Source organism: Molothrus aeneus, chromosome 6 (genome assembly GCF_037042795.1).
Source record: "Molothrus aeneus isolate 106 chromosome 6, BPBGC_Maene_1.0, whole genome shotgun sequence".
NCBI lineage: Eukaryota > Metazoa > Chordata > Aves > Passeriformes > Icteridae > Molothrus > Molothrus aeneus.
In genome coordinates this window covers 30,767,626-30,788,022 of record NC_089651.1, presented here as the reverse complement: position 1 = coordinate 30,788,022, position 20,397 = coordinate 30,767,626, and the positions used below count along the sequence as shown (strand labels likewise).

The following is a 20,397-nucleotide window of genomic DNA, read 5'->3' as shown; positions in this document are numbered from 1 at the left end:
TAACCCAAACAAGTTTTGGAACTGACCCATTTATAAACAAAATATTTGAATGAGTCAGCAGCCCACTGCATTTCCCAGGCCTGCTGTAGACTATCATTCAATCCCCAGACACACTTCCTCAGATTGTGCTTGCCTCATGAGTAAGGTCAGTAGTGACAAAATGTGATATAAAGGTCAATGAGCAGAAAATATTACAATATGCAGACTTACTTTATCTGATTACCCATTAACCTACTCAATATACTAAAGCTCCCAGATTTCCCCTATTTATTTGTCTCTCTTTTTTAACTGTTTAATACAACATAATAGTGCACTAAAAAAGAAGTTCTAGTATTGTTTTGGAACTGTGAATAAATAAGAATTAAATATGCTTCTTTACTGTACTCACACACACCCAAGTGTTTCCTTGTCCAAAGTCTTTGTTCCCATATTCAGGTATACTCCAGCACTGCCAGAATAAAGCTCGCTTATGTTGAGTGGCTGGAGCTTTTGCAACTACAGCAAAGGTACTGTAAGTAATTGAGATTATACCACTGTGGTTATGCTGCCACCTGAATCACAAAGATTTTGATCTGCACTGGAGATCCCTTTTTGAGGGTAATAAAAGATAACAGGAACAATACTCTTCCTAACTTTAATTGTTGTGGAGAGTAAGCCTACTGCTGAATAACGACCTCCAAGAGAAAAAGGTAGGCTACATGGATCTTTGGTCAGTCACAAACTTAGATATTTATGTTCTTCTTACTAAGTGAAAAACTGTAAAACCAGCTTCACACAGGAAACAAATTTCTACAATGCACAGACATAAAAATGCTATTTTTCTTTCAATTTATTGATAATAAAGAAAGATTACCACAATAACTTAGTGTATACAATATTCTCATCAGACTTGGTCCTTCAAAGAACACTGAAGTACATGAGCCATTAAAAAATCCTTTAAGGATGCATTTATATATTATTGTTTATGCTATGCACCTCTGAGGAAGAAGAGAGGAGGATAATGTCTTTGACTTTGAAGTATCCTATAATAAAGGTAAGTATGCATTACAACTGAAAAAAAAAGATTTCTCAGACTAACAATAATTATTTGGGGCTTTTGCCTGCATATTTCTTTGGGGATTCCTTCAGAAATTTGCACAAGGTTAAAAAACTTGATTTTATTTAAAGACACAAGGAATGATAAACTCCAAAGTTCTCAGAATAAGGGAAGAAAAATATGAAAAAATATGAAACTTACAAGACTTCTCTCTAGGGATTCCAGCTGATAATCTATTTCTTTCAGACGATTCTGTTGATCACGTTTTTCCTTATTGTCCCGCAGAACCTTCTCACCTGGAACTGTTTCTAGGCTTCTGCTTGCATAAACCAGAGGCTCCTAAGAAAATAATTGATAGAAGTTAACCATGTAACTTTATATTGCTTCATAGACAGATGAGGGTTCTTCTGATTTCTACTAAGAAAATAGTGAAATGCTTAGAACAACACATCAATGTCAAATTCTGCAAATGAATAGTTTTCATTATGTGTATTTTCAAATACAATAGCTAAATATCAGGCAAAACATATTTCAACAGAAGAATTCTTACCCTTTGCATTTTAAGAGGAATTTCTTAGTCTCCAGATCTAACACCTGGATACTTAATTTCTACTACAACAATAAAAGCACTCTGAGAATAGGGGTGACTGAATGACTGGTTCAAAGTTTGATCCTCTTAACCATACTGGGATCAGAATTAAGCCAGAAGGAAAAGGAAAAAACTGAGCCAAAAATGACAACATCTTTTGTTTACTAGGTATCAAGGTAAACGAGGAAAAACCCTCTCTCTGTAAGTTGGAGTTAATTGCCCAACCTTTATTAAAGATTTGGGTTACACATTCTCACATCCTTCAATAGGTTTGGACTAGATTCTGAAGTTTCTATCAGTCCCAAATACAGTCAGTTTCAGTACTACACACAATTCAGTTCATTGAGAATGACAAGTATTGGCAAAAGTGCAAAGTTATGTTGTAATCAGAAAAAACCCCAGAGCTTTCTCTTGCAAATCATAGTTTCTATAGAAAAATCCAATAGTGGCAAAGGTAAAAAGCCTAAGCAAAAAAACCTTCCCCTATCTTGATAATCAATTCAACCCAAAGGGACACGAGCAGCCATAGAATAAAAAAGTACTCTATTAATTCTTACTTTTAGAAGCAGCTGGAGAAATTTTAATAGACACACAAGGAAAATAATTCCAAGTAGCATGACTAATTGTAAAGAAAACAACCTTCACAATTCAACATTCAACAGCAAATTCCTCAGCAACAATATACAAAAAACTGTATCTGTAAACAACTTTTTCTAAACATCAAGCAAATCTATGAGTTCTGACATTTAAATCAAAATATTAGTTGCTTGAAAATAAACTTATTTTAATACAGTAAAATTTTTAATTATATTTACAATCAGTAACAGTTGGCAGTACCACAATGACAGCAAACTTTCCTGTAACAATCATTATTTTCTGCTTCATTCTGTATTGCTTTCAAAATTATTCATAATAATGTATTTGAAATTTGAGCACTCTGGAGCATTAAGCGGCTGCTTTCTCATAAGTAGTTCTTACAGCCTCACTTCTCTCATCCCTGAATAGTAACTGATAGAAACTCACACAATATGAGTAAAGTCAAGGCCTTTCCCCACTTAATAATTAACATTCTTCTCAAGGTATCATGAAATAAATGTATAAAGTATTATATCAAGGAAAACATTTTATTGCCAATGTTTCGCACAATTCAGAATATGTTCTGTTTCAATTGTATAGCACATGTACATAGTAGAGAAGTCCATTTAAGATTATTTTGTCTTTCATATCTTTAGATCCGTAGAAAATAAAACTGTTAAACATTTTACACAAGGGAAAATTCAAATACTAAGCAAGAGCCAAAGATGTAACAAACACAATGCCAAAGAGAAATTTGCAGTATTTGAAATATCTATAATTATTTGTTGCGCTCCCTCTCCTCCACATTTTATAAATAAATAATAACAAAATCCCACCTAATGAAGCATATTAGGGTCATACAATCATCTGAGGCATAAAACTGGCTGATCAGTTTATTAACCTGCTTCTAACCATGCTCTGAAACAGATATCATCTGTGACATTCATCTGTTTTGGCAAAGCACAGGCATAGAGCATAGGCTATCAAGGACTTCATTAATTGAAAAATTAGTGTATCTTCTGAATTTTGAGTATTTATCTAATCTTAAACTGCTAACTGTAGACCACTTCTATAATAGAAAAAGGGAATATTTTCCTGACTAAAAAAACCCAATCAGTTATGAAAGAACTCCTCAAGGTGATACAGATCAATTATCTTTTAAGACAATCCAGCCTACAGATATTATTGTTTCTTTAAATACCATGTTCATTTGCTTTAGTTTTCAGGTGGTTTTTCAGTTTTTCAAGCTGGTAACTGTACTCATCACACACAGTCTTACACTCCATATTCTTCAGCCTATCATTTTCCTGTTTCTTTCAGGATTAAATTCAACTTAATTTATTCTTCCCCAAAAATATTAAGTAAGACAGAAACATTTTTAAATATTTAGTTGATTTGGCACCAGAGCAAAGAAACATTTCTGAGAGAAATACAGTTCTGATGAGAAACATTTCCATGTAAAAGAGAACATTAGTCATGGAAAAGCATTCTTAATCCCGCTGGACCCCTTGCACAAAAAGATGAACATGTCTACTCCTCTGTTACAGCTAAGCTATGGTATTGCAGGATAATTGAAGCCCATTATTAAAGATTTCAGAGTGAGAGAATAGTTCCTGTATCCTGGCAAAGTATCCATCAGAGGCAAAAAGGACATCTCCCACTGAGGCAACAGTGATTAAGTGTCTGCATTTTGGAAGCTACATCTAACACAATTATTGGAAGAAAAGAATGTGCAGCTTCATCATATCCAACTCTAAGCTAATTCTAAATTAAAATCATAGAACTACAATGTCTGAAAGCTTTTTACATGCTGCAAAACAAAATTGAAGGGAACTGCTTTTCACTAATGAAAGGTAACAAGGAATTAGCTACCTGGTTTTGGTTGTTAGGTTTAATATTACTCAAAAAAGATAATATGTTACTCTTTAATTAGCATACACTTAAATGCAGATTTCTGTTCAAATACTTCTGGGCTATTACCTGAAAGGAAGCAACAACAATAACTTGGACAAACATTTCCAGACAGAGCATTCATTATCACAGGCAAGTCACATTAACTTCAAGCTGATGTCTTACAACACTGAACACAAGATCAGGCAACCACTGGGAAGCTCAGGGTAACAACTGCATTTGTTATGTGATTACCAACAAGAGGGAGGTGCTTTTTCACACATTAGATCCCAGCTGGTAAATGATCAACATGAAAATGTGACTCCTCTGGAATTGAGTTACAGAAAATACTGATAGAGGTAAAACAAAACCTCGTGTTCAGAAAGAAGCCAATAAAAATGACATTAAAGTGCCCTTACAAAAGGAGAAAAAAACCAAACCCACAGGTATTTTAGCCTCTTAAAGAGATGTTTCTCATACACTGGTAACTGAAAACAGTTTTGTGAATGAACATTTTTACACATATTCTCTGGTACATCAGTTCTGGACATAAGAAGAAAATATTACAGAAGTATATAAGCTTTACACAAATAAATGAAAAATAAGAATCTGGGTTTTTGATTTTAAACCCCATTATAGTAGAGGCAACAGTACCAGGGCATGGGATAAATTGTAGTCTTCCAAGTACAAAAGTCAAACAATCATTTCTCAAGGCTGAGACCTTGATTCTTAATCTTCAAATCTCAATATTACTGGCAAGGCAAAAAGACAAAGGCCATTAAAAACAAGGGACATACAATTTCAATCCATCTCCTACAGTCTTTAACATTGCTTATCAGTTATTGCCTTATCCTTCAGATCATAAGTGAACAGGCACTTTTGGTATCCTGAGATAAGAAGAAACCTAATTCTAATTCCCAAAGATAAACTATCATGGATAATTTGTTTCTATGCTGAAAAAAGCACCCTCATGCAGATAAAAATGTATGAGTTACCAATTTCTGTATCTTGGAAGTGTGGAATCAAAAACTCTTAAAAACAAGTCAGTTCTCAAATTACCTATGACTCAAAATAGCAACAAATTGTTTTTCCATTGTTTCTACAGCTAAAATTTCTCACTTCACTCCCTAACACATAGACTTTATGATAAAATAGAGGATCTTAATGAAAAATGCAAAAGATACAAATACAGCCATATGCAGTATTGATCTCAACACACATGTCAAATAAAATATCAAATAAAATAAAACAGATCTGTAACCTACCTGATATATCCGGCTTGGACATTTTGAGCTAGAGCTGGAAAGAGCAGGAAACTCCCCATCAGAGAGTAGCAGGTGAAGCATATTGTCTATCTCATTCAGGAGATGAAATTCCATCAGTTCAGGTGTGTACCCTTCTCCTGGTGCCTGCCAGACAGGTACATTCTCCTGTTGGAAGTACAGAAAATACTTAAGCTTCATTTGCAAAGGAAACAGACTTTAAGGGCAGTTGCATACCAAGTGTATTTATTATTCAGATAAACCATACTTAATAATAAAATGTACATTTTCATCCATCTCAGTATACAGCTAAAATCTCCCAAATATTCATGTCCCTAGCACACTCGAGAGCAGCTATGGACAGAACAAGTAGAGACATTCATACATTCATCACTTTTAAATACAACCAAGGAGCAACTTAAATGGACAACCACTTTCCATATGAGAAAGGAGCCAAAAAGCAAGAAAGCCTAACTAAAACTTTGTTTGGAATGAAGCTGCAGAGGTTGACACTACAGCAGAAACCACCTGGAGCCAAATCTCAAATGGAGGGTTTGAGATGTAATGTGATGCTTGCAAGGTACCACCAAAGAAGAAAACAAGGCATTCATAGGAAATCAAAGGAACTGCTCTGAGGTCAGTAGCTGACATCCTTCTAGAGCCCCTATGTGTTATCACAGAAACCCTGTTAGAGACACAAAGGAGAGAGTTCTTTTCCTGATCATGATTTACATGACTTTTTCCTCTTGATAGCAGTTAACACCTGAATAACACATATGAATATATACTCCTACTACATACAGCTGCATATTGTGAGTGAGCTAGGTCACTTAAGCCAAGCCAATGAGCTCATACCCACAGACAGATGCGAGTCTCCACAGCAGCTTGGCACTCCCTGCCTCTCACTCAGGCAAGCAAGTCTGCACAACTCCCACCCACTGGGTATCAGAGCAGCAGATTGCATCTCTGTGTCCTGACCACAGACTGCTAGAATGTGGTAGAATGAAGCAGTAGATAGGACCTTAGAAGAGGAAGGATGTGTGGAAAGACATGAGTGTATTGCTGGTTTCCTTTCTTTTTCCTACCAGAATAGGACAAGTACCTTGCCCTAAGACTCTAACATCTACCTTGCAAGAAATTGATGTCCACCATTTGTTTCCAGCTTCCAAATTAGTCCTCTGGCTATTCAAGCAGTTGCATCCATACAAGAGGAGGAAATATCAGCTTCCAATTACAATACCACTGCTATGAGGTCATTTGTGGTTCATCCCCATTACCCTAAAGCATGTTAGTTGCAAAAAGAAATAAGAAGCATACCCCAAACACCTGTCCTAAATTATCTTCATAATAAAGGGAAAAAAAAAGAGAGAAAGAGAAAGAGTCATCCTTTTTGTTAAACAAAATCAGTTCTAATGCTTTCTCATACAAGTATGATGAGAGACAACTAATGAGCCTGACCAGACCTGATCTGACTCCAAAACAGCCACTCACAAATGTCTCAGATGCTTGCCACCTTTTTGGAAACATCTGTTCAGGTGAGACAGTGACCACAAAAACATAAATATCCAGCATGGTACTACATTTGTGCCATGTTAACCTCCTCCTAATCAGAGAATTAAAATCACAGAGCAAAAACAGAAATTACTCTACAGGAGTCCAGTAAGATGTAACTGAGCTTGTTAGCTACAGCTCAGTGTCTGTATCCCATACTCCAAATACCCAAATTACTCCAACATTCATTTTACTCTAGGATGAAATGGACTCACACATTCTCTTCTGTATTTTCATGATAGCTTTGCTTGGAAAATAAGCTTCTGTCCTGTCAATGTTTCCTGTGTGTTAACTCAGAACAATACTTTTATAACAGCACGGTCAGTGCTTTCTGTGGAACATCTGAAACAATTATAACCCTGCAGCTTCAGCTTTGACAATTAAATTAGCATGAATATGTGTACTTCTAAAATATTTTAAACACTCATAAAACATTCTTTCAAAAAGTGAGAAGTGATGTTTGGATATTTGGCATATATAGAAGTACAAGTCAAATGAGGTTATCTAATTCACATTTCACCATACAGAGGAATTCATACAAAATAACCAGATCTGCCTTGATTGACAGCCTCCAAAACATTACTCCAGCCAATGTGATTGCACAGCTTTTTGCAGCTTTTTAAAAGTCAGAATAAAATAAGATGAAAGTAGCCACTAGCTGGATAGTTATCTGGGCCAGCTTGAAGTTGTCTAGATTACTCATTAGCTGATAATTTCCTCATGATTTTTGTTATGAAGTAGCCACAGAAATGCCTCATCCATAAAAAAATTCAAATGTGGGAGAGGAAGAATCCATCACTAGACTAGACAGGTCTAAGTAACTATTATCCTTTCTTTCACTCTACTTTGACAGGAGAGTTAAGAGCTTTTTTCTCTAAAGAAATTATCTAGTACAGACTAGAGTAACCACAAATTGCCATTCCTGTCCGTGGTATCAAGAACATACAGCAACACACGTGTCCTGTAAGATGATCTACTTCATATCTAATATTAACAGTGAAATCCCTGTAGATACATGACAACGTGATAGTGACACATGCCAAATACAAAATGGGGACAAATGTTACACTTTTCCATTGCCTTGATGCCTTGAGAATTGAAGCAAAAAAAAGTACATACTGTTAGTTGGAATTTGCATTAGCTACTCTGTAAAAATGCCTCTAAATTCTATGACAGACACTAGCTTAAAGAGAAAGAAAACCTGGTAACTACACGTTTTGAGAGAACACTTTTGCAATCAGTAAAATAAATTATTTTTAAAAGCCACTATTTCCTAGGCCAGAAAGCTATGTTTACTAACAGAAGGTTGTTTAAAACATCTTCAGATCTTTAAATGATGACATTTATCAAACTGAAGACCATCTCCTAGAAACAATGATTGATGGGACAATCAAATACTCTTTGTTACTCTCCATGAGGATGATTTTTATTCACTTCAGCTCCTGCTATTCACTGAAATATGCAGACTGTGCACTGTTTAACAATATTATGTTAAAGCATAGATATCTAATGTTTAAGCAGACTTTATGTACTTTTAAGACAGACTGAATTGGAAGCCACAAAAAGATGTCACATTATCTTTCTAAATGGACACAGAAGCTTCATAAATGTGTATTTCCCCAATTATTGCATTTTGAAGTCCACTTATCAGTTGTCAAATAATTGTTGTTGAGAAGTTTTTGCAAGTAGTTGCTGGCCTTTCTCCCTGAGACTACCGCATACAGCACTAACCACTCAGACTGATACTCTACAACTTCACATTTTATGGGGAAAAAAAAAAAAGGTAATTTTCTCCAAGTGTTGTTCTAAGGTTCCCTCCTCCTGTGCCTAACTTTTCTTTTAGGTTCTGATGTTAGTAAAATTAACAAAAAAAACAATGAGAATTCATTTTTGGAGACAAATTCAACAGGATGTATCATATTTTCTCTCATATCTCAGTAGGGTATTTAATGGTAGAACTAAGATCAAATTTAGATTTACTGTAAAAATAAGCTAAGTACAACAGAACAGTACACACTAAATTTGTCATACCTCAAGATCTTGCAATTCAGTTCCATCTTCTGTATCTTTCAGGAGTTCAGTTAGCCTTTTCCTTTCTCCCTCAAGCATAACAAATTGGTTTCCTGAATCCCTTGCTAGCTGAAATATTTACAACAAGAAAAAAACCCATGCTTAAGAACTCCACTAACTCAAACACCTCCAAAACAGAGCTTTTAAACTCTATGAAATTAACAGCTAAATCTTGTTTATTTCAATAATACAAATTATCACTCTGGCAGAAAAATATAGCCTACATATAATAAATTTATAATCTTATCTTAGTCTTTGACATAGTGGGGAGGCAAATATTTTTCATTGGATGAAAAATCATGATACCTACTAGGTCCTCACTGGAAAAAAAGAGGCAGAAAATCAAGGGATGCATTTTCTGACAAAACATGGTCCCATCCAGGCTACACATGAGCAACCTGTATATCTATCCCTTATTTATGCATCAGGTTAACACTAAATAAAGTTAAGTTTATTTAACAGTAAATAAATTTTTTCAAAAGTCTTAGGATATTGCCCTTAAAAAAAACTATGTCCAGGCACAAACACAACAATTCAGTTTCCAGTATTATTTATCAAATGCATAGAAGCAGTGTTATCCTAACCAATATAAGCATCCAAGTTGAGAACTACCTAACACAGTACTCTGCCATAAATAGCAGGTTTAATAGACAGGTAATTTCTTCATTTGTGCCTAATTAGCTTCTAAAGTTCCTGATTTTAAGAGAAAACTGTCTCCAAAAGTACTTATTGACTAATTTCTAGGTAACATTTAAAAAATGTTATTGGTTTTATGCTTCAATGCTTACCTCAATGTTCTTTTTAATGAAATGCTGGCTGGTTTTATTTTTGCTATGAGTTTTTTCTGCTGGTTTTTCTGTTTCTAATTCACTTGGATAATCTGATGTTAGAGGAAGAAAAGTTGCTACATTAAAATCATTCCTATTTTGATTCTACAAGAACTGTAATAACATCAATCCCATTTAAACCCTTAGCAAATATATAGAGTCAATAGACAAACTTTTTGTATGATGTTTTCATTATTTGTGTAAATAGTATCATGTATTATTGTATTGAAAACATACTATTGCCAAAATCTAATTTAATTTTCAACTTTTTATTATATGAAATCACTCAATGTTACAAAGGCTAAAATAGTTTTGAATTTCTGACCTCAAAAATGTTAAACATGGTGGCCTTAAAAGCCACAACATTCCTTTAAACCCTCTCATCATTGCAGTTTTCTCATCATTACAAAACCAGACAATAATTTTTTTGAAAACCACAGAACTATCTGGAGACATATCAAGTACATTTTTCTAAATAAAACAGCTGAAAAACAGATTATATAGTTGATATTATTATAACACAGCTTATAAAACAAATATTGTTAAAAACTAAAACTCATCATAGAGCTGTAAATCTATTAAACACACACATGATTTTCAAATAACAATAGGTTTCTATCCATGACCAAAAAAAAAGGCATGATTCTGTTTTTCAGAGACTTTCACCATGCTTAAAATAACAATTCCTTTACAAACAGCAAATATTTGTCACATTAAATAACAAGTCTAAGCAAACATAATCAACTTCTAAATCTCAAGAACTGTTTCAAAAGCAGGCATGGTACTTTTTGCTTTTATGGAAAGCAGAAATTTGAAAAATGGGTGGGTTATTTCCCTACAAAAAAATTAATTTGACATGTTAGATAATAGAAGACAGGCTATGGAAATAACTCTTTTTCAGAGTGAATAGAATGAAAGCAAGCTCCCAAAGATATGAAATAAATTCCATGCATCCTTTACATGGAATTACACAATACACAAACCTTAAAGGACTGATGTGTTGGATATGACTAAGAAACCCCCTCACAGTTCAAATGCACAACAGCTTTCTGAAAGCATCCTAAGCTTTCTTTACCATTACCACACAACATCGTGTGTCAAGGAAATGGATCATATAGAAATGTAAGCATCGATATAAAGATGACAAGTTGCATCCTGAAATGAGCAGAACACATCAAACACCAACATAACATGCAAGATATACCTTACTTTTAAACTGTATCTTCCACTTGACTGTAGAATAGCATTTTTGAGAGGGAGCCATCATACAGAACATCTCAGAACATTGAAGAAAGAAGGGACAGACATGGATCACTGAGACAGAGAATACACTGAAGACTGCCAAGGGTAATTAAAAGAGAGATTGCAACTAAACAAATTTTCCATATGCATTTTGGTAGATTTGGCACATATTACAAAGATTTGGTAAAAATCTTGATGAGACTGATGAAGTAACAGCATAAAACTAGTGCATACATTCTTCTTCACAAGCTCCTCTTGCTCTTGGTCTGCCTTTATGACAGCTGTGACACAGAAATTCAAAAGCAACTAAACCAGTAATTCTTAGCTATTCAGACACCACATGAAAAGCCTCCAGCAGAAATAGTAGAAGTCATTTAAAGCAATATATACTGCTCACAAGCTGTAACTGATCTCTACTTCATGCATTCCCAAAGCAGGAATGTGCAGAACATCTCAAAACAGTGCAAGTGATAGCAACTCCCAACCATGCCTATACTGGAAGCTCCAGAAGTCAGTGCTGTATTGAATAGTGCTAGTGAAACCTGCCATTGTTATGCCAAGGGCACTCCAGCACAGCTCAGGAATTTTGGAGAAAGAAGCTGAGGGTCAAGCATTATTTTAAGGAAGGAATGAAAATACATGGTAGAAGGACAGAGAAATTAAAAGCTCCAGCCCACAAAGATGAGGTCACATACTGGGTAATTAAGACAAGTGCTAAAATGACAAAGAAGCTGAGTTCCATGTTCAAAAATTAAAATATGCAGTCACATTCTACAAACTTCAGAGATATTGCTGCCATCGAGGCTTCAGCCTTAAGGAATACACTCATATTACATCTTTGTCATCTTAGCCAGTCACCAGGAAGATAGATTCCTTCTGTTTACATAGAATTGTAGTTGACAAAGGAATAAACAGTTGCAGCTGATAGCAATGGCAGTTGAAGCTATTATTCTTATATCACAACACTTGTGAAAAGTTACTAACCACACAAACTTGGATTTCAAATAGGAAAATAATAGAGGCATACAAGCACAATTCCATTTATTTTGACATGATAGGACACACTACACCACTAACAGCATTTGAAATGTCTGTACAATGCATGATAACACATGGTCCCTAAAAGAATCAGCAGGTGTTTGAGTTTTCCCAGAAAGTACTTATTTCATAAAAGCAATGCAGACTTTACAATAATCAGGAGAGCAAAATATAAAATAAGTTGTCTGAAGATTTATGTTTGACACAAATCCAAAAAATTTCTGCTGAAAACCAAAAGAATACAGAACAGTTGCAGTCAGATTCAGCACCACTTGCCATTTCTAGTTTCTTGAATATAAGCCTATTAATAAAAGCTAAAATACCTTAGAGTAACAGCAAAGATAAGTTTTTAAAGAATTGCCATGAAGAATCAATGATACATTTTACAATATATCAGTTACACACCTCTTCCTTTTGAAATGAAAGAAAAATGGCTTTATAAACCCAATACTAAAAAATTTTCTTAGCATGTTGAGTTAAACATCTTAATCATATAGCTGTTCTCTTCCTTCATTTGCAAAAAAGTAAGACCTGTTACTCTTCCAATAAGTAACCTTGCTTTTTCCCATTTCACTGGCCTTGCCAAAAAGGCTGAGTCTTCATTACCCACCCATTGCATATGTCATTTTGCCATTGCTAAAAATACAAACTCTACCATTAATAAAGCTTACCCTGGTTTTCTTGGGCTTTATGGCAATTATAATCTTCAGGATTCATGTGTGTGTGAAATACTGTACTGCATATTTCATCCTCTTTAGCATGGGAGAGATCTGTAAGGAATTTTTCCAGTAAAATTTAATTGAAATTTATTTATACAAGATCTAGCGTCATGTGTATCATACAATTGGAAAGTAAAGAAATTCACTTGGATAAATGACATAAGCACTGTATTTCTCAAGAAATAAAGGGGGAAAGTGTAAAGTGTGAGTCATATTTATGCAGTTTCTTATGGCTGTGTTCATGCTCTTAACAACTACTGCACATGGAAGACAATTCATCACATTCTCAAAGACATAGCCCAAGGCCCTAAAGTTCAAATGCCTCTGCAGACACCATGTGATAAGTCATCTAAAACTTTGAATGAGAGTAAGGCATCCAGGTTTTCACAGCTGGTGTCTGCCTGTGCATGAATTATTAGACTTCCAAGCAGCTTAGGTCAAGGGCATAGTCTAGAAAAACAGTGTTCAAGCATCCTAGTTGTTTCAGTTACTCAAAAAAACCTAATTAATTGAAGTATTCATACGAGCCAACTGGAAATACCAGTTAGAGCAGTAAGTCACAGTCTATACACTTAGCACTTACAGAAAAGGACTCATATTGCAAAGAACCAAACTAATTACATATGATTTTCACAATGAAAAAAACATACAATAACCACTAATAATGCAGTGTAATGGACTCAAGTGAACAAATGATTTTGTTAAACAGAGCACATGGTAAGGAATTTAGGGCTGTTTAATTAACCCCTGATTTACATTTCTGCTGAGAGTGTGTCAGAAGGTTTTGTTGTGCCTGAAAGGCTTGGAACACTTAAGTTATTAATGATTTTGTACCCAAACTTGTGCTTGATTTCATAGCTACATTAAAAACTCTAATAGCTCTTATATATAATTTACTTAATAAAGCTCTATCAAATTCAAGTTCTGAAAAGCAAAATATATTAAATGTATTCCATTTCAGTATCAACCAGGGCAGCCATCAAGACATTTGTTTAATTAAATAAATACCAAAATAAATAAGACCTGAAAAGTCAAGCTCTACCATGATACAGAAAATATAAAGATCAAGCTGGAAGAAAGCAATAAATCTAAACTATGCAGTTTTGTCAGTGCAGTACACCAGAAACCACATGATGCAGATGGTCTCTACAGGAGTTACTTTTGAGATAAAGGAGTTAGCAGTTATATAGTCTTGTTTGTCTACTGTTATTTTAATATATCCTGACATCTACTGGAGGCTGCCTAAATATCATCCCTATCACATTGTTTCCTTCCCTTAGTAACCCAAACTTTAGCATAGAAATAAAAGCAGGTTACATTGTAAATAGTAATTTTTGTTTAAATATTTTAACCACATACTGCTACCATTATTATGCATGTACTTCCAATATTCAAGCTGAGATTTTTGCTCAGCAATAACCATTCAGATCTCAAATCCCTATTATCTCCCCAAAAAGAAAAAAGATAGGATGTATCACAATTCTGTTTCTCTTTACTTACCAGTGGTATTATGCCATGGTGAGAACACAGCCAAAAACTGGTTTGTGTTTTCCACCTCCTCATTGCTTCCTGTGGTTCTGATACACTATTCAAAAGAAATAGACTGTGTATGCAGAGATACATTCATGTATTTAAAGTAAATTCTTTAAAGGGAAATACATTGTCTGCTTATCAGATCTAATAAACTTCAGACCCTATTAAAAATTACTCTTCTCAATTTATATTCTTCTTGAGGCTATCTGAATATCTCCTGAAGTTATGAAAAAAGTATGGTGAAACTTTAAAGCCTCTGTTACACACTGTCTTATGTGGAGACCCACTTCAGCAGACAAAGAAGTTCTGTAATGTCTGTGTGGCTCCAAATCCAAATCCAGTGAAATTATGAAATGCAGTCAAACCAATCATATTTTTTAGCAACTCACGATTCTATTCATGTAAAGCAGAGGAAATACGAACTTGTTTCAAGGCATTTAACTGCTAGAGGCCAGGACAGGGATAGGGTAAAGGAATTTGTGTTGTAGCATTCTTATGTCTTCTTCAGGCAGCACCTTTAATTTCTTCAACAACAGACAGTACTGAAACAGTTGGGCCTAAGAAGGATCCCTCTTGAGCAGAATAAATGCTTTTCAGCCTGGGTTCACTGATGTTACCTCCTGACACACCTTACTCTCCCTGCAAGCAGAGAACTCAAGCAAAATACTATGCTGATAAACCACACCCAGACAGCTGTGTATTTGGCAATTTGTCTTATCAATTTTTAAGGAACATCTCCTTCTTTCAAAGCCTGCCTAGCCAATACGTATTAAAAACTACCCAATCTTACTTTTTAAGATCCATTTCTTAATTTTAGTTAGCCAACTGTGAGTTATTTGATAATAAGGCTTCTCTGAAATATGATAATTCTGTAAGACAGTACTCTAAGATATATCAGTCACAAAATAAGCAGAACACTTCTAACCTGAAGTTCTTCCCAGAGCATTGCCCTCATTTCTCTGCCTTTCTTTTTAACTGCTTTTTCTTTAAAACACTGTTTTTCGAGTATGGTGTCAAGTTTATTCATTTTCTTTATAGCTGCTTGAATCTGAGCATTTATGCCCATGTCTTCAGAACATTCCAAGTCAGAAGAGTCTGCTGGAGAATACATTTAAAAATAATGTTGGCTTGAAGCATGTCAAAAAAACAAACAAACACTAAAAAGCAGTCAAGTAATTTGGCAACACCCATAGACAAGAGTACAACATTCTCAAACACATGTTAATTTCTAAACCTGTTTGTAGCAGGGAAAAATAGAGAAGTCTTTGCAACAGAGTGCTGAATCAAACTCTGAGCTGTATCAGTTGGATATAGAGGTGTGAGAGAAGAAAAGTCACCTATTTTGGGCAAGTGATTTGATTCATATTTATAATGGCAGAGTGACAACATCTCCACAGTATCAGCAAAAAAATCACTGACTTCAAAAATATAAAATAATTTTTTCAGCCTGACTTGTAGAATACATTTTGCATTTTGAAATTAATAATTCAAAAGAGAGACTTTTGAGGGGGGGTTAAGAGAGACTCTGTAATATCCCTGCCTTTAAATATTAGACAAGTTTCAGTCTTATGTCTTAGCAAAACCAGATTCCGATACTGGTTCTAGAAAAATATTGCTATAAAAAATGGAAAACTGTGAAACATGATGGAAACTACCATTACTTAATAAAGTAGATTTCTACATTGTCTCCTTTTTTTTCCTAAATATACAGATTATAATTATAACTTTTACCTTTTCCCCTTCCTATAGCATCCTCATGCTCTGTCCTCTTCCATGGCTTCCACATTAAGAGTAGAGGAAACACTTGTAGCACTGCCCCTAATCCCACAGATTTACAAATTTTGGAACCCTGCAACACTCTGTTTCATTTTCTAATCTTTTGAGGTCAAATGCTTTTCATAGCCATTGATCCAACCATTTACTGTGATGCATTGGTCTACTTTATGCCATAAAAAGATCAGAGATACAACAAGGGGAGAGCTATAAAAATCTAAGTGAGCTACAGAGGACAGATGGACCAAAGGATAGATGGTAAAAAAAAGAGCACTTATTTCAACTGGCCTGAACTCAACAGATTGATATAAACCTTAAACTACTGAGTGAAGCTTTAGGCTGAGTTCTATTGAATTTCTGTTCTGTAGATATTAATGTCATGTTTGGTGACCAACATTGCTGCACTGGATATGATAACCACTGAATTCTGCCTTATTAAACTGATTGAATCTACAGAAAAGTCAAATTCTATTATAGCATTAAAGAAAATTAATATCCATTAATAAAGCAATCTCTAAATAAAGAATTCATCCAATACCTCTTGAAAAGCACAATTCATATACACGTTCAATTTGCAGTATTCTTTTATAACTAGAGAATATACACACAAATACATGACCATTACAAACTCAGAAGCATTAATAAGAAAAGGAAAAGGTTTTATTGCACTGCTCATTTTATACACTTGAAAAGTACTATCTGATTTTGCATTACCTGGTTTTTCTGGGGAAGTTTCACAGGATTTAAAAGTTTGTGAAGTAGTATCTGACTTTGCATTACTTGGTTGTCCCGGGGAAGGTTCACAGAATTTCAACGTATGTGCTTCAGTGCTTTCATCTCGAGAATCTGAAGTAGAGGTACATCCTGAAAAACACAGGGAAAAGCCTTTCACAATAAACCAGATACATTTTTGTCAATTAGGGATCACCACAGAGCCCTTGCAATGAATTAATTTTAAAAATAGCATATAGTAGTACGCCAGAACTCATGTTAAAAACAGGAGCAGGAATCAAAGGATTTCTTTTGACCCCAGTTCTGTCATGAAACCTTAACTAAATTTCAAGATGGTATCCAAACACCTGTTTCACTCATTGGCCTTTGCATCTCTATTTGTAAACAGTTGGACACCCCAGAACATTAATCCATTACCATTTACAGAATGACAGAAGAATGCCATGAAACCCTTCTGCAAGTGCTTCAATTAAAGTTATACACTGCATACTTACATTGAAAGTACTTTATTAGTATTAACATTGTTCATTTGTTAAATACTGTAATTTATAACCACAAATTCCAGGTTTTAGGACAGGTGGACCATTATTAGGATACAATGTTTCTAATAAATGATCATGATTACTCTGAAAAGTTTGATAAAAACATCTTAATGAAAACACTTTCTAACATGATTCCATGGAACACACACACGTGAGTTTTAATTATCTTTTCAGCCAGATCACAGTTTATGGTGCCACAAGACATTTATTGTACTTTACGACAGTAATAACACATTTCTTTCAAAGGTGGATTTCAAATAGTGAAGAAAAATGAAGGTATGGATTTTGACATCTTCTTTTCCAGAATTTTGCCTATTTGCAACCTCTATTCCTTCAATCAGCAGAATTTTACCCAAACGTGGTCTAGACACAATACAAGAAAGTTTTAGTCATTCCCACCTGACAACTCGATGGGATTCCATAGACACTTGTGAAGAGAGATGGTCATGCTCTCCCCTGTTGGCTGATCAGTTCTTACTTCCTGGACATCAGATTTATCTCTGTCATCACCTTTGTTTTCTGCTGGACAGCCATCTTCTAGACTGCCACTCTGGTAACCATCAGCCAAACTGATGGGTGAATCTACCTATGAAATGCAAATTATAGCCACCATGAAAACAGGGATGTTTTGGGTGAAGAAGATAAGCACAATACTCACGTGCTATCACAAAGAACAACAACAATTCTGTACAACACTGCAGAGTACTTCTTAAATAACAGAACCATTTTCAGGTCTGATATTGATGCTAGGAAAGAGCTCTTTTACTTAGATTTCACATTGATTCTCCAGCTCATCATTCCACAGACTGTCAGATTTGGGGTTGTCAGGCTAGGGTACTAAAAAAGCAGAATACTACTTCTTTAGCATTCTACTACAAAGAATTAGGCATGGAGGTTTTAACCTGCTGAAGGAGAGAAAAATTACCTCTTGCAAACATGGTTCTGGCGTTGTTAACTCCATAGATGTATTTAAAGATCTACAATTAGGTCGAGCTAGATGTAGGCCTTGAAATTTCATCCAAGCTCCTACTTGTAATATCCACTGTTACCTAAAATTGGGGGAAAATCCAGCAAAAACAACCTTTCAAATGAACAGTTTCATAATAAAGCACTAGAAGCCCTGCAATATTTCAGATATACATGTAAGTTTCAAATGTTTTCTAGCAACTCCATATTGCAAGGTTTTTCCAGTTCAGACTGGCTTGCCACTCAAGTATGTGTTTTTCTTATTAATATACATACAAATATATATTTATATCAAGCCAATAGAAGTATTCAAACGTACTTATTATCCTTTGAATAGCATACATCTTACAAATAATCTCACAACAGAGGAATTATCATGGCTGTAGTTTAAACTACAGACACGTTTCTCTGAAACAACAAAACTGTGTGAATTCACAGGAATTCGACATCTCAGCGCATCATGACACGTGCTGGAAATTCTCAGAGGGCTCAAATGAATACAAGTCTTTATTTCAGTATAAGGGAGGCAGGGAGAGAAGGAGGGAGGAAGGGAGAGAAGGAGGCAGGCAGGGAGAGAAGGAGGCAGGCAGGGAGGCAAGGAAGCAGGGAGGCAAGGAGGCAGGGAGGGAGGGAGGAAAGCAGGCAGGCAGGGAGGGAGGAAAGAAAGAAAGGAGAGGGGAAGGTAGGGAGGCAGGGAGGGAGGGAGAGAGGCAGGGAGGCAGGAAAGCAGAGAGGAAGGCAGCGAGGCTGACGGGAGGGAGGAAGGAAAGAAAGCAGAGAGGCAGGCAGGGAGGCAGGCAGGGAGGCAGGCAGGGAGGCAGGCAGGGAGGCAGGCAAGCAGGAAGGCAGCGAGGCAGAGAGGAAGGGAGGGAGGCAGAGCGGAAGGGAGGGAGGCAGGCAAGCAGGGAGGCAGGGAGGCAGAGAGGAAGGCAGGGAGGCAGAGAGGAAGGCAGCGAGGCAGGCAAGCAGGAAGGCAGCGAGGCAGAGAGGAAGGCAGCGAGGCAGAGAGGAAGGCAGGGAGGCAGGCAAGCAGGGAGGCAGAGAGGAAGGCAGGGAGGCAGGCAAGGAGGAAGGCAGCGAGGCAGGAGCCCCGTCCTCACCGCGGGAGGGCAGCAGCGCGGGCACCGCCGCCGTTGCCGTGACGCCCAGGCCGCGAAGTCCCGCGATAGCTGCGGCTGTCCTGCAGCGGGCCCGTGGGTGGCGCGGCTGGTCCCGCTCCGGTTCCGCTCCGGTTCCCCTCTGTTCCCGCTCCGCTCCCGCTCCGTTCGCGGGGATCCGGACGTGACCGAGCTCCCCCTGTGCCCTGCTGCAGCTCTGCCCTCCCCGTCCTGGTCCGAGCAGTGCCCGTGCTGGGAATTATTGGTGCTCTCTCTCTGCCAAGGCTGGGCTTCTGCACTCATTGTGTGATGCTCGCACACAAGGATAGTTGAATCGCTTTTCAATAAACCCGGTAAAACTTCAAATTGTTACTGTTGTCACTGTTTTTACGTGAACACTCGCTGTTAAAAAGGAATTCATTATTAATAAGGGGAGCGCGATTGCTTTCCTAATCCCATCCCTTTTTATCTTTCCTGCATTTAAACAAAATGTGAGGATTAATTCCCATGGTCCGATTAACTTAAAAAGCGGCAGAGACAACTCCAGGCTCCTACTGCTTCCTTTGACACCCATGTGTGTTAAAGTCAGGTTTTCATTGGCAGTCAAAATTCACAAGAAACAGTTTCCTCTGAAGAAACAAAGTGCATCTCGTTTAAATGAAGGTTTTGATTGACAAATTTTTGTGCTGAAATAAATCTTACTTAGCTAGTGGTGTTATTTATTGAGGTCTGCAGTAGAGCTTTGGTTGATGCTTACAGTATATTGCATTTTACTGTCACATGTGCCACTAAGAGAACCATTTTTCCTGGTATTTAGGGTAGTCACAATGCCATGTGGTTCCCAGTTAAGAACTGAAGACAAACAGAAAATGCACTAGGGCACTCTGTGTGGTTTTGCCTCCTCCCTAAGCATGCTGAGCTCTGGTACATTAAAATTTTAACATCTTCTGATTG

General features: G+C 36.4%; 1 protein-coding gene across 6 annotated transcripts in view; it reads right to left on the bottom strand.

Annotated features, from left to right (window-relative positions):
• FSIP1 (fibrous sheath interacting protein 1) overlaps positions 1–19,526 on the bottom strand; it is a 69,380-nt gene extending 49,854 nt beyond the window's left edge. Inside the window, exons 1-12 of one of the 6 annotated variants that reach the window (XM_066552048.1) lie at positions 19,447–19,526; positions 18,306–18,429; positions 17,780–17,966; positions 16,821–16,970; positions 15,259–15,431; positions 14,301–14,385; positions 12,753–12,851; positions 11,011–11,139; positions 9,763–9,854; positions 8,936–9,043; positions 5,357–5,521; positions 1,238–1,375 (exon numbers count right to left, since the gene is read on the bottom strand). In XM_066552048.1, coding sequence (XP_066408145.1) covers positions 1,238–1,375; positions 5,357–5,521; positions 8,936–9,043; positions 9,763–9,854; positions 11,011–11,139; positions 12,753–12,851; positions 14,301–14,385; positions 15,259–15,431; positions 16,821–16,970; positions 17,780–17,966; positions 18,306–18,398 — 1,419 coding nt within the window. In that variant the 5' untranslated portion in view covers positions 18,399–18,429; positions 19,447–19,526. Of the gene's footprint in view, positions 1–1,237; positions 1,376–5,356; positions 5,522–8,935; positions 9,044–9,762; positions 9,855–11,010; positions 11,140–12,752; positions 12,852–14,300; positions 14,386–15,258; positions 15,432–16,820; positions 16,971–17,779; positions 17,967–18,305; positions 18,430–18,665; positions 19,264–19,446 lie in introns of those variants that run through there. The other 5 variants (XM_066552050.1, XM_066552049.1, XM_066552051.1 and 2 more) reach the window with 5 other exon arrangements.
• Positions 19,527–20,397: the final 871 nt, after the last annotated feature.